General features: G+C 42.9%; 1 protein-coding gene across 2 annotated transcripts in view; it reads right to left on the bottom strand.

Annotated features, from left to right (window-relative positions):
* Window positions 1–14,611, bottom strand: part of LOC123031787 (junction plakoglobin) — a 51,340-nt gene that overhangs the window by 13,817 nt on the left and 22,912 nt on the right. Inside the window, exon 2 of one of the 2 annotated variants that reach the window (XM_044447107.1) lies at window positions 900–1,135. In XM_044447107.1, coding sequence (XP_044303042.1) covers window positions 900–1,128 — 229 coding nt within the window. In that variant the 5' untranslated portion in view covers window positions 1,129–1,135. The remainder of the gene's footprint in view (window positions 1–899; window positions 1,136–14,611) is intronic. The other variant, XM_044447108.1, reaches the window with a different exon arrangement.

Below are 14,611 nucleotides of genomic sequence, written 5' to 3'. Positions count from 1 at the left end.
TTCAGGCACTGGAGGCGGGGTCACTAAATTAATGTAGCAACTGAATTAGCACTCTGTGGTGGGAATCATAGTAAAACCATTCGCAGCCTCTACCTGCCCATTTTATTGTTTCTTTGCAGCATGCTAGAAAATAAAAGTTTTATCTTATATTTATCCCACTAAACAGGCAAACAAAAGGGGCCCTCCTCATTCCCTGCTCCTTTTACATGAGGTCTGAAATCACTTTGAAAAACTGCACATCTCTGTGATGATGCCAATCATCTGCAGTATTATTCTTCACAAGAGGGTCATTTCCACACTAATTCTGCTTTTTACCATATTCCCAAGGGAAGGTTGCAAAAGAGCAGAGCCCTTACACTGTCTTAAAAACGCACTCTTTGGACAAAAATTTTTATTTGCATTTCAGGTGGCCTGTTTCCATGCAGCAAGTCAAGAAATAGCATAAGAAAAATAAGCTTTTCCAGGTTTCTTATGGAAAGACCTTTTAAAGTCACTGCACAGTTCTTCACCAATTCCTGCTTGAAGGTAGTCATTCCATTTGTAGTGACCTATCTTACCCTACAAGACTACGGCTGATTTGGGATTTGAACCCTCTGTTTCATGAAAATGAGGGACAATTCTTATGGTAAAGGAGTAGTATAGTCACATCCCACACTGTTTTCCAAGAATGAAATGCTACCAGATCCTATGGGATGAGTCAACAAGCTTGCTTTCCACACCAACAGTGATGTGGTAACTAGCCATACGATCAGCAGGTTCTCCCGCATGATCTCATGAAGACTTAGCAGTCTGGTCAGTGCCTGAATTCAAAACTTCCTATATTATCCCATACAAACTTCCACCATGGAATAAAGGGAGAATGTAAACACAATACATATACATTTTTAAAATAAATTTACCTTGGGCCTGGGCCTGAACTTGGGCCTGCCCAGCTCCAGACTGGCTGTAAGTGGTGGTCTTCTTAATTGTGTACTGCTTGCCATAAACATCATCATCATCCACCAAGCACTTGCTGCTGACTGAAGGCACCTGGGTGTTAATTCCGGAATGGATGCCTGAGTCGTAGGTGTATGTTTGCTGCCATTCTGTCACCTTGATGGGTTGCTCTATCATATTCACCACCTCCATGGCTGCTCTGCAAGCACATTCAACAGGGTCAAAGCATAGCTGTGGCAAGTTAGATCAGTCCTCTCTAACCTGGTACCCTCCAAATGCATCGGCCTAAAACTTCTACAATCCCACAAGGAGCTGACTAAGTTACACCAACACTTGAACTTGCCCAATATTGAGCTTCAGACAATGAAGAAAATTGAAAGCTTCATGAAGCTTGAACATTTGCCTTGCTAATAGAGGATGCTATTTCCTGCCTTTCATGTGAAGCAGTTCAAATGAGTAACTCCCCATAACGGAAGGGATATCACACAGTCCTGAAGTCATTTTTGTCAAGCTCATGGACTCCAACACCCAGATAATTCCAGCTTCTTGAAAACAAGAGGCTTTGTTATAGCCTTCTCACAGCTCTGTCTCTGGGTCTAAACTGCTGCACCAAGCTGGCAGCGATACATGAATTCTAAATCACTTTGCATAATGGATGCAGAGTAAGAACTCCTGCTGACACCAGGTGCCAACTCCAAAACAATACCTTTTCAAGGATGACAGTTTACACAGTCCACTGAGCCTTGTTGCACATGTGACAACCAAATGCACAAGTGGACAGCATGGACATGTTCCCACCGGCATGCTTGCCTCTTCTACTTTTAAACAGCAAGCTTTGACTGACTTGCTCATAGATTGTTAATACAACATCCAAAGTTGGACACTTTGTGCTGTTTGTGAGTTAAACAACCCAAAATCATCCACATTTTGTCCTTAGGTAACTTTGGTTGCTAAATAACCCAAAGTATGCAGATTTGGTCCTCGTACTAATGATCGACCCAAAGGGTAGTTGAGAGTGGTTTTTGTAAACTGGAAGCAGCTCACCCACAACACATGTCCCTGTAAATCATGGGTTAATTAAATCAAATGCCACTGCAAAAGAGTGCTCAAGCAACAAGAGATCAAGTTACACACATGCATTCCAGAATGAGTCCATAGCAGCTGATTAGGCAACCTTTCATGGTTGCTTTATAATGTACATAAAACCCTGTTCAAACTCTTTTTTCAAGGAGAATATGACAACACAAGTCCGCCTACCTGGTGGGCTCTGACAATTTTAGCACAGCACAGTTCAGGAAATACACCCACACAATGTCATTTTCAGCAACTTTTTCTTCAGAATGTATATCTATTTTAAAACACTCTGTGTGTTCCCCTTGTTTCCATTTTATTGTTTTTGTATGGAAAAGCAAAAAAAAAAAAAATTCTGGAAACAGCACAGCAACAGTTGATAATGTACTAGAACACTGCCTGCTGCCTCAATTTAGATTGCATGCTCTTAAGGGCAGAGACTGGTATTACATTTGTTATTGCCTTCTCTAAAAAAATCATGCAGTGATTGTGGCTACATGACTCAAATGAATTGTTTTAACTTGGTCATAACACCTTTTGATAGTATGGGTCAAAAGCCTACACAGAGGAGGATAGCTCTCCGTTTTTTCTGGCAATGAAACTCTTAACAGAGCTCTATTCCGGGCAAGAGAGAGAAAGTTGCCACATACAAGGTTATACCTCAAAGTCAAATCCCTGCAACTCCACGATTTTGAAGTTCATGCTGAGACATGAAGGCAGGCTGCAGGTAGAAAGGGCGGCTTCAGAAAGAAAAACACTGCGACTACCAAATATGAGATACACTGACTCCATAAAGGAAGCCAAAGCCTTGAACTTGAGAGGGCTGAATGGAGCTGTCATGGGCAGGACATTTTGGAGGGCTTTCACTGGTAGGGTCACCGCAAGTCAAAGATGGCTTGATGGCACACAAAACGAACAACACTACCCTCCAAGTGCACAGAGAGTGAGGAAGGGCAAGAGAGAAGGCAGAAATATATCTGAAAGGGGGCAGATGTAAGCTTGTGCACAAGGCACTGCTTTGCAAAACAGGAGGGGGAGTGGCGACTATCTGCCTTGGGGAAGGAGCTTAAATGTGGTTTCTTATTAAAGCAGAAAAACCTCAAGGCAGCCAAGAAAGGAAAGATGAGGTTTTGAAGGGCAGTATAGCAAAACACTTCCCAAAAGAAACTCATTCTAAGCCATCCTCAGAAAGCCTAAAAATAAATACATACCATTTCCAGCATGCACAAACACAGAGACACCTTAGGATGTGACTCTATTTGGCTGGATTTTGGAAACAAATGGCAAATGACTACTCCTGTCACCTGTCAGCCCCAGGTGTGTGTGTGGGGGGGGGGGGAGTGAGAGCACAAAGCACATGCTGGGATAGTATCAGCTTCTGCAGGTAAGGTCACCCTGGGGATAGAGGTCTGACAGGAGGCCTGCTTGGAAACCTGCTCCAGACCCCAGATCCACTGCCAAGATGTTTTCCTGGAGTGATTGTAGATGAAATCTACTAAGTTGCTCCACCACCACCTAAATATCAACCTTGACCAACGCAAAGATTAACTGTCCCACGTTAATCACCAAAATACCACCCTTGACCAACACAAAGATTAACTGTCCCATGTTAATTCCACAGAGCAGTAACTTGCAAGAAAGCAGTGATGCCAACAGTGACAATCAAGAACGACCAATTTAGAGGTGTTGGGATGTGTGTGTGCAATCCCACACACACACCCTGCCCCAAATCACCAAGTCATCTCTCCATAAGGACCTGAGGGTGACTGAGTCATGTGTGGGGGTTTGCACAGTGGAATTAACAGGCAAGCACAGTTTGGAGAATGCAGCAATTTTGTGGACAACTTTTAAAAGCAAAGGTGGGGGGGCTATGAACAGATGGAGCACAGTGCAGTTTCCTGTACAGTTCCTCATCCTTCACCCTCGGCTACCCTCCTACCCCTTTCCATGTCTCCTGAATAGGCCAGTAGACAATAACTGTCCTATGCATCATGTCTTTCTACAGCGCCCACAATCCACCACCACAAATGCACATCTGACAGTCCAAATCTTGGAAGTACAATCAATTGTGTGAAAACCCAATGCAATCCAACAAGAGATTTGTGCTCTTTCTTCCCTGGCTTTGGGGCTGCACACATAAGCCTTGCTCACAAGCCCGTGACTAGATGCCTGCAGTAACCATGCAGGGAAACTTTTAGATATAAATAGCAGCTAAGTTAATCACTGCTTTTATATTGCAAGTTTGGTGCAGCTTTCCACAGATGAACAGCCAAGGAACATTTGGGAGCCTATAGTTCTTTAAAAAGTAATGTGTCATTAATGTGACACAGAATGTAAAGAAAATGTTTACTTGCACATTGGACTCCTTTGTTAACACTCTGGAACAGTTCAGCAGGCCCTGAATGACCTTAATGGGGAATATACATACTTGAATACCACGAGAAGTATACCACGAGAAGTACACATGGAATCTCAGCATGCTTTCCCATATAGCTTACGTTTCGGGAGTGGTTTTTCTTCGCAAGAGCTTTCAAATATACAGCCCCCCACCATCTAACTAAAGTCAGTAGAGCTTTTAACACTTGATCCTGCTAACTGCACGAAGTAGTCCTAAGTAAAGAAACTCTAGAGAAATCCAGGTTAAGGGTCTGACACTGAGTTAAGTCTTCTCAGCCTCTCCCAAAGCAGCCTGGGAGCATTAGTGAGGCTTCTCAAGAGGAAAGTGCATCTCTCACACTGTTACAGCTCCTATCATCCTCAGTCAACACATTCAGTCTAACACATTTGGAAAGCACCAGGCTGGGTACGGCTGCGCAGCAAATAACCGTAAGTATGTTTGTGGTAGAGACTAGAGTATACTGACATCAAACCTGGTCAACCATCTAAGCACATCAGTAGAAGCAATGCTGCAATGCTAAAGCTGAGAGCTGTCCTGGTGTTAAAGCTTCTGTACCAACTGGCAACAAAGCATGTACTATTCAGGTGCTTTGGAGGAGCCTCCCTTCAAAAAGAGACTTAATGAGAGCATCAGACACACCCAAACTAGGAATGACAGTGAGTTGCCACCTCCTTTCCCTTCCCCAAGGAAGCCTGTCAGACAGGTTACTCCCTCCAGAATTAGGCAGACTGAAAGGTGACGGACAACATATTTCTAAGGAAAATTGCATTTCAGCTTAACGTTGCCTCAGCAGTAGCCAAGCAAGTCCATGCAGCACAGAGAAGAACATGTTGGACTCAAATTCCTACTTGGCCACAGAGTTCTCTGGGTGGCTTTTTGCCGCTCGTGCCTGAGCCAAAGGCTATTCATGTATCCAGCCCACATATACCTCTCCCAGTCCAACGCCAAAGCCCAGCTGACAAGTTACCCCCGTGATGCGCTTGCTGCCGCCATGCTGAATCACAGGGAAACCAAGTAGCCTGGGGAGCACTGCATGCACATGTATTAAGTGCCTCTGATGTGGGCGGGGCAGCTTTAATCAAGTCAGCAGAGCCATTCATTTTCAGGTAATTGTGCTGACAAAGCTAAAACCACCACACCCATAGGGAAACTGCTTCCCACATAGCTTAGTATGATGCTCTTGCTGTTACTGGTGGTGGTAATTTCACCCCAAAGGAAATGTGAGAACTGAGCTTGGTGCTCTGCTCGTAGGACTGAGCTAGCTCTTTCCTACTTCATGGTTTTAAAGACCTGCATAAAGAGTTGCGTTCTTTTACTGCAGGTAATTTTCTCCTTCCTCTGTACTGGAACCATATGGCAGCTAGTTAGCCAACTGAATCTGCCCCATAATAAATGAGCCCCTGGCAAAGTGATATGCAGAAACCATTACTTCTGAGTGTTACGCTATCTCTAAATGTGCACTGAGCACAAATTAATGGCATTGGAGGGTAGAGCTTGGAGTTTCTATTCAATTTGGAAAAAAACCTGCTCAGTTTTCAAAAAAGAAAAAATGCAAATAATTAGAATCTGGGAAAAAATATAGTCCAAACCCAATTGACTGTAAGTATTACACACCTACAGGTTTGAAGCATAGCATCCAGCATGTGGGGCAGTTTGGCATATAAAACATTTCTTTAAATAAAATTAGAGAGCTCATGATTTGAATTTATATTTTTCTTCTTCCAGACCCACTGTACACACAATGCAGTGTTTTATAAAAAGTCAAGCCAATTCTTTTTGATCCTTCTGCTCCTTCAAAAGGGCTTTAAGTACAGCTATTTTTAACATCTACCTTTGCCTGGCATGCAAAACGCAGAAAAGAATACAATGTGAGCAGACAACATGGGACAAGGAATGCTATAATGCTGTAAAAGATTTCAAGAGAAGAGAATAATAAAGGACAGGCCATTTTGGCTCACCCTTGACAGTAATTTTGGAGCACTGATGATTAAGAAGTATTTTACATTTTTTAAAAAAATGCCATTCAAGCATTAAGTCAATTAAATTTTAAATACTGTAAACAGGCACCTTTTAATAAGTTCTTAAAAATATCAAGCAGACTTGCAATGACTCCACAAAAAGATTCTAGCTCCCTAAAAATTAGTTTCTGGTCTGCCTGCCCAATATGATTATTAAATTTATATAAAAGCCACTCATTAGCATCATGTTCTCTGGGAAGCCAGATTTGTTTTTTTGTGGGACATCATCATCATCATCATCATCACTACTACTAGTACTACTACTAGCCAGTACACAACAGCTTACAATCTATTCCTTGTGGGAAAAATTAATGCCATTCATGTTTTCCTTCATCAAATTTTGGGAGCTGAACCTTTGCTTTCATTTAGTCATAACCCTATGCACATAAAATAGCAAGGACAGCCATACTGGTTCATGAGGAAAAAAACCCCACCAAAATCTGCAATTGGGCAATAAATACCTTTCTTAGGATCAAGGTTCTAAGGACCAAAAGTTTCTCCAAAACACTTCAACAGGCTAGATAGTACAAAAAGCAATGGGAAAAAAATGTCCACAAATTGGGTCACCTGAACACCAAATGGAGAGTGCAAACTGAATTAGTCAGTAGTAAGTGTTGCAGGTCTAACCCAATGTGTTTTGGATCTTTATGTAAAGTTGTCCAGCTGTGGGCAGAAACTGTCTTGCAAGAGCTACTGAAAGATCATTAAGTGATTTACAGTAAGTCTGACACAAGTTTATGACACCCAATTGTCTTACAACAGCAATAAGCTCCTTTTAGCTTAAACCAGTGAAAATGAAGGAAGCTTTGTGTAACCTGGAGTAAACTTGTTTGCGAAAGGAAAGGACTATGTGCTCAGTTCAGTTCTGGCACTGCAAGCAAATTCTTAGGCTTACAATGTGCACAGAGGCACCCTGTAAGATGAGTCTTGGGGTTCAAGAACATAGCAAATTTGACAAGTTTGATGTTTACCCATGCTTGGCTTTGATGAGAGGTGATTATATCAAACAGAACTGGGCTATGCTTTGCATTCCCCTTTATGTTTAGTTCTCAAACAGTACTAACCATGGCTCATTCCTCAATGCACTACAGCCATATATGTTTGTGAACGGACTGCTTTCACAACTTCATGCATCTGAAGTTGATGAATCAAGCCCTGGCTTATCAGAGTTTGCATCACAACAAAACCAGTTTGCCTTGATGCTAGTACTGCACACTGTGCCGGGAATTTCAGAGTCACAAAGAACAGCAATAGGTGGGAAACAGCTTTCTACATCCCCAAGCTTCTTGCCTGCTGCGGGATCCTTTCCTTTCCTTTCCTTTCCTTTCCTTTCCTTTCCTTTCCTTTCCGGCAAAGTGAAGGCCTGGTAGCAAGAGCCTAACATTTCAGTTATGTAATCTAGTATTACCACATATTTTGGACTACAATTTCCATATACCGTCAACAATATGGGCAAAAGTCAGGGGTTATAGGAACTGTACTTCTAAACAGACAGAGGGAAGCCAGTTATCTACAAGAGGTTTAGAGCAAGTATGGGGAATGTGGGGCCCTCTGGGTATTGTTGGGATGCAAGTTTCATCAGTCCTAGACAGCACAGCCAAGAGTGAGCTGCAGTCCAACATCTAGAAAGCTACATGTTTCCCCAGACTGATTAAGAAAGGGAAGTAATGGATAGGCAACCAGGATCTTGCTCCTTAATGTCATAAGGCCATGTTTTGTTCGAGGGAAAGCTGCGTTCAGGGCCACTCAGGTGTCTTCTGTCTCTGTCTCTCCCCCTCCCTCCCTCCCTCCCTCCAAATTCTGATGGGGCCCTAGATTTACCAGTTCTGTGACTAGAATTGGCACTGGTGAGGTCAGGTGGGTGGGAGGGAGAAGAGAAGCCAACTCCTTTGGCTCACTAAAACCAGTGAGTTTCCAGTGAGTTTCCTTTTATGGACATGCTGAGATAGCTGAATACAGACTTTGCTCTTACCCTGTAGAAACACATTCCAGCTTTCTTCTTCCTACTACACCCCCTCATCTCTGCAAGGACAGCTGAATCAGAAATCCAGACCTAGAAGAGCCGGCATCTGGCTCCAGACAGATACAAGCACCTCAAGGACTATCCTCCCACAGACTGTCAAGCCAGCTAGCAGAACTCTTGCAACAACCAAACTCTGGATTTCATCCAAAGATCAGACCCAACCACAACAATTACATGGCTCAGTTTAAGGAACTATCAGTGACCCTATTCACTCCTCTTCCATTAGTATGGCAGCTACAGAGCCAAATCTAAATCTATGCAGCCTCCTCCTCATTGGTCCGTCCAAATTTTTCTCTTCAATGAATTCTAACTACATTTAATAAAAAATCTTCTCTACTAATACTGCGATCCTGTCTTCTATTATACTTTCTGCTTTGGAACTCTCCCTCATGTTCCCTTCCAAATCTCCAGAACTGTGGCCGCTGTGATTCTGCAGTAAAAGAAGCAGCCCACAGAATATGGGATTGGGCACAGAATTGTGCTGAGTCTGAGCTTTCATTTAACATGAGTTTTTAGAGCTCATTGCTTTAGATATATGTCCAGAAGCATGCAAGCAATGCCCTGAAGAACCACCGTTGGAGGGATGGATGAAAAGATTTCCAGGGACTGAGTAAGGGCCTACACAGGTCTTTGCTCTTTTCCATGAACAGCAAATGGAATAAATGTAAAATAGTGGAATAATGAAGCATTCATATAAAACACCCACATATACTTGCAGAGTTTATGCAGTTTGCAGACCTTAGTTGGCATGCTCATTGTTCAGAGCACTGAACATACGAAATACTGTTTGATCTGTCTTTCCCCCTTTTAGCACTTGGAGGGACTTTCCAGCAAAAGAATTTGCCATCCAGCACTCAAGCGTTTCCTGGTACCTTGTTCCTCATGCATCACCTTCCTGAATATAGCTTCAGTAACAACACTGAACAGCAGCATTGTTCAACAGCAGCAAAGTACACCGAGATTTTTTTTTTAAAGAGATATGTTTTCCAGTGCCCAACACCTGAACTCATGCACAAGCCATGCTACTTAAGCATGCAGCGTGGATGTACTTTTAAGTAGCACCCATGGCCAAGTCAAGGCGTTCCTTGCTCAGAGGAATTGCTACCTGGCTGGAAAGGCCAGATGCACTAGATGAACTGGAAATGAAAAGCATCTTGAACAGAATGTCTAGCCATTCTCTATCTCACATGTACACACATTTAAAATCCTACCCTAAAAAGGCAACATCATTTTTCACTGTGAACCATCTTGCTTGTAGCTTGGGACAAGTTAGTTTAAAAGCCACATTTTAGTTCTGCAGGGAACATTACATTCATGAAACCACAGATGGTTTTCTAGAGCAGGGTGCTCCGACTTTTTGTACCTCAAGGGCCGCACAAGGACTTTGACATGGAACCTGGAGGCCACACAGTGAATTATATTTCCATATTGTAAATTAAAGTGTTCACAATATTTTAATTTAATACACACAATTAACATAATTTAAAGATGATTTTAGGACTAATGGAATGAGAAAGAATGTTTTGTGGGCTTGTGATCTCTACAGACTGCTCTTCTGCATTGGCCCATCCCTTTCTTCCTTGTTCCTCCCACCTAGAAACCCTCCCATGTGACCCCTGGCTCCTCTTGGAATTGGCATGTTGAGCCTCTTATATTTGAGGCAATGATCTCTCAGCATGCCCTGCTGCCCACTCCTGCTGCCTTTGCGTTCGTCAGCTGGAAGGTCATGCATGCTGGGGCGAGCTCCCCCGCGGTCACCAGCCCATCCTGCTTTCTTCCTGTGGCTCAGGAATACAGCAGGACGGAATGGTGGCCTCAGGAGAGCTCTCTGCAATCAAGCCTGTGCCATTGCTCAGATCCAGACTAGGGGGGAAGAGAGGGGCTCTGAGTAGCAACAGGGCTGCAGAACAAGGCCTTGGGGGCTGCATGGGGCCCAGGAGCCACCCCGTTGTAGAACAAGTGAGCATGCAGAAGCAGACTGAAGTTTGATATACATTTGGCATACCTGACATTAAAATGTCTAAGACTTAAAGCACTACTATGAAGAAAACAAGTAGTAGTGAGCGCTAGGTTGATTGTGGCCCCTCACTGGAAGGACACAGGCCAAGCTGAGGTGATCAAGTTTAGAAGGCGAGGCAGATTTCTTAGGCTTGACAGAATGCAAATCTTTCACAAGGGACTGTGATATTTCACCGTAAACTTATCATCGTCATCACCACCACCGTCATTATTTAAGTGGAGAAAATGAGTCATTTACTTGGCTGCACAGTAACCTCTTTAGTATCTATGAAGTGGCAGAAGAAACTCACAGACACAAGAATTACTACACCTATGCTAATGTGGAGCAGTTAAATGAGGGGATGAGGTGAAGAATTACCCACTGCTACACATAAACATTTGTTCTAATGGCTGGAGAGCACCAAAAGCCCACAGAGCCTTCTTGCTCTCTTTTCAAGCACTGCACTAAGCTAGGAAACACAGCAACATGTGACTAGGGTCTGCTAGTAATCTATTGTTTTCTCCTTAGAACAAGGTAGCCATTTCAAGCTGGCCAAATAAAGCAGCATAGCAGGGCCATCACTGTTTCCGTATCATGTTGGCTGAAGTATAAACCATGATGGGAGAGAAAGTCTAGAAGTCTGTATCTGGACTATTATTGAATGAAGCAGTTTCAACAAAATTTTTCAAATGTTTCTTTTCACAGTGAAGTATTGACATTTCTAGTCCTCACGCTTGCAGCAAATGATTGTTTGCCCCTTGTCCGGGATGAAACAGCCAGAACACTTGTGGATCAATGCCATTGCCTTGTGGAACTAAGTCAGAATCGGAATTTTGTCCCAGATTTGATTTCCACAAATATTCACCACATGGGTAAACTACTCTGGCTTTTCCACCTTTGTGTTGCTCACAATAATCCAGCAAATACTTTCAGATTTCTCCTTCTTTTCATCAACTGCTTGCCTTTACTCAGCTCTTGCTCCATTACCAGTTTTTACCTAGATCCTTCTAAGATTCAGTGCCTATTTTGGGGGTTATTCTGCATCCTTTAAAAACTCAAATTCTTTGCCATAAAAACAGAATTCTGTGATCTATTTAAAATACACAACAAAGTTTGCTTAACTTGCATAACTTACTTTTCTGGTTCTAGACAAAAGCAGAACCAAAGACTTATATAAGGCAGAGCCTCCTATGTCTGATCACAAGAAACCAATTTAAATCTCCCAATCCCATCCCATAATTTCAATAGGCAGCTTATTTATTATTTTAATGAAAGCAAGATTGATCAGAGTAGCATTATGCACTTGATAAATTTTATGACTATGCAGCACGATCACAGGATATGCAATTCTGGAAATGTCTGAATTCAGGAACAGCCATCTTTGTATGACCCTCTTTGATGTTTCCATTCCACTTCCTTCACAGAAAAGGGCTCCAGAAATGGTTAAGGTACAGTTTTCCTTAGACTGCTGGCAAAACTTACAGTTAATTATGCCCTGAAAATGAGTAGCTGCCAACACAAAAGGTCCTGTGAAGGCTATAGGTTAGAAAAGAACATTTATGTATCTCAAACCAAAACCAGGGATAAACGCAAAGTGCTTTTCAAAGTGCCAAGGTAACATCAGTTATAAATCACAGCCAGCCCCTGTACATCACCTTAAGCCATTTCATAGTGGAGGCTATCAGAAGGAAGAAAAATCCAGGAATAGAAAGAGACACCTTGAAGTTCAATAAGAAACTGCATCCTACAAGTCTACTACTTCTTTTAGTACATACATATAATAGCACATGCAATGCAATTCTGATCCCCACTCTGCTCTTGCCTGGAAATCCGCCCAAAGAATAGACAGGATGAATTTCTTTGTTCGCGTGTTACATGAATATGTTATTAGAACGGTCCCCAGATCTTTCTGGCAGGTTGACAAGATAATTGATAAAGCAGAGAAAGATCCTGGGGCTTCAGCAAAATTTTAGGGGTGAAGGGGGAGAATGGTTTGCAAAGAAGAGTGATTTAGCTGCAAGCACACAATGAATTAAGGATAGTCTCTAGAACTAGAAATTCTACCACAAGTTCTACTTCTTCATTCTGGGTGGTACCAAGCTGACCTTACTTTAATGTCTTGCTGATGCCAGCAATCAGAAAGCACATCCTAAGTTGACATATTCCAAAATGCACATGACTAGCCTGTGGCTTAGAAAAAGTACTCTGCACAAGAAGCTATTCCTGCACCTGTTTCCTAGATGTTAGGGCTGATCCACAGGAATGGAGAGCAGGGAGAGGTAGGATGACTTCTCTTTCCCTGACCCACACTACAATGCAGATAGGAGATTCAGGCTACTTCAGCAATAATGGTGTGTCTGAAGTCATACTATCAATCTGTGGCAGAGGTAACTCACAAATTACACTTGGAGGATGTTTATGCTGAACATCTTCAGCGTATCTGTGGACCATTGTCTTGGAGAAAAGGATGTTTTATGAAGAGACTTGCTTCAAGGATTCTTTTGAGTAAAGTAGAGGGAAAAGCTTGTTGAGTCAAAAGGTAACAGAACATGAAGTGGATGAACAAAGACAAGGCTTTGAGTTGTTGCAACTATGTGATGTATAAACAAACAACAGACTTGTGTAGCCCAACCACCCGCCCTAACACAGGATATCCTGGTATACCTAAACATCCTGACAGGAAAGAGGTTCCCAAACTCCCTCTGCAAGCTTATTGCATTGTTCAATAAACTACAGTCAGGAAGTCCTTCCTGCTGTTTAACCAGAAAGCTTTCTCCTATGTGGTTTGAAGATTTAAAAAATCATTACATCTTGACCCATCCCAAATGCAAAGAGTAGGAAACCTGCTCCACTCTCCTCCTTTCTACTGTCTTTCCCAAATTTTCTGCAACAGCTTTCAGCAACCTTTCCAGTATGGCTTACGGCAGGGGTCTCAAACTCAACTTACCTGGGGGCCGCTGGAAGTAGAGTCTGGGTGAGGCTGGGCCGCAGCAAGCGGTGGTGGTGGGCCGCTCATCCGGAGGCCGGCCTGGGCGCCGCTGGCGCTTTGAAGGCCGCAGGGCCCCTCCCCTGTGCCCCACCCATCCCGGCAATTGGCCTGCGAGCCGCGAGTTTGAGACCCCTGGCTTATGACAAGCAAAGGCACTTTCTCTAGGCTAAAAACGCTATCTGTTCCTTCAAACTTTAGTGAAAGGTCTAGTACTCAATCTAGATCCACCACAGGTGCTCTACCAGAATCCTTTTCTTCTTGTAAATATTTGGTCCAGATCCAAATATTACCATCCAAACCTGAACATCAGTTAAGGTTTTTACAGTGTTCAGTCCATTTATTTGAAACTACAGAAGCACAAACTCCTAATTTTCTTCACATACTTTGTGTCTGTGTGCTTTTTTAGACTTGGGGAAAGAAGAGGAGCAAATGCTGCTTGAAACAGCTACAACGTATTTGTAAGTTTTTTCTACACACATTAAGTATTTATATTTTAAAAAAGAAAGGGAAGATAAGCAGAAGCTCTAAGAGGAGGTACATGCAATTTCATTTCACATGCAGCCTTCCACATCCATCCCTTCCATCAACATATATGCCAGTCACTGCACCCTGTTTTTTGTCTTCTACAACATCCTGCAACATCACAGCAGCTCACAGCCAACAGGGTTTTTTTAGGGTAGTGGTAAGCTTACTAGTAAGATTTCCAGTCACCTCCAATCCCTACTTTTTCAGCTACTTTCTAGCTTCTCAACACAGACCATCTCTTTAGTTGCACAATCACAGCAGGCAGCTGCCTTGATTTCATCTTTTCAAAGCCCCCAACTTTCCCTGTACTGATTGTCATCTGTATTTCCTTACATTTATGAGTCTCAGCCCCCTTTCTGTCCCACTCTCCCAATTCATTATCTACCTTCCCATCCCGCCGCAGGAGTTCAACCAATGTTTTATAAAGGGTTTAGTGAATTATCATGCTTTCTTCTTCAGCCTTCTCAGTGGCTGCCCCCCCCTCCCCACCTTTGGAATAGGCTTCCTAAAGAGATCTGCCTGTTGCCATCACTACTTTCATTTCAGGGCCAGGTGAAAACCTCTTTCAAAGGTTTTTCAAAACCTGGCTGATTGTAAAAGCTCACACTGCTACCAACAGATCCCCCCTTCTTTCCCCTGTACTGCTGGCTTT

This window comes from Varanus komodoensis, unplaced genomic scaffold (genome assembly GCF_004798865.1).
Source record: "Varanus komodoensis strain SLA01 unplaced genomic scaffold, ASM479886v1 scaffold50, whole genome shotgun sequence".
NCBI lineage: Eukaryota > Metazoa > Chordata > Lepidosauria > Squamata > Varanidae > Varanus > Varanus komodoensis.
The sequence above is the reverse complement of the archived record's forward strand: the minus strand, read 5'-3'. Positions and strand labels throughout refer to the sequence as shown.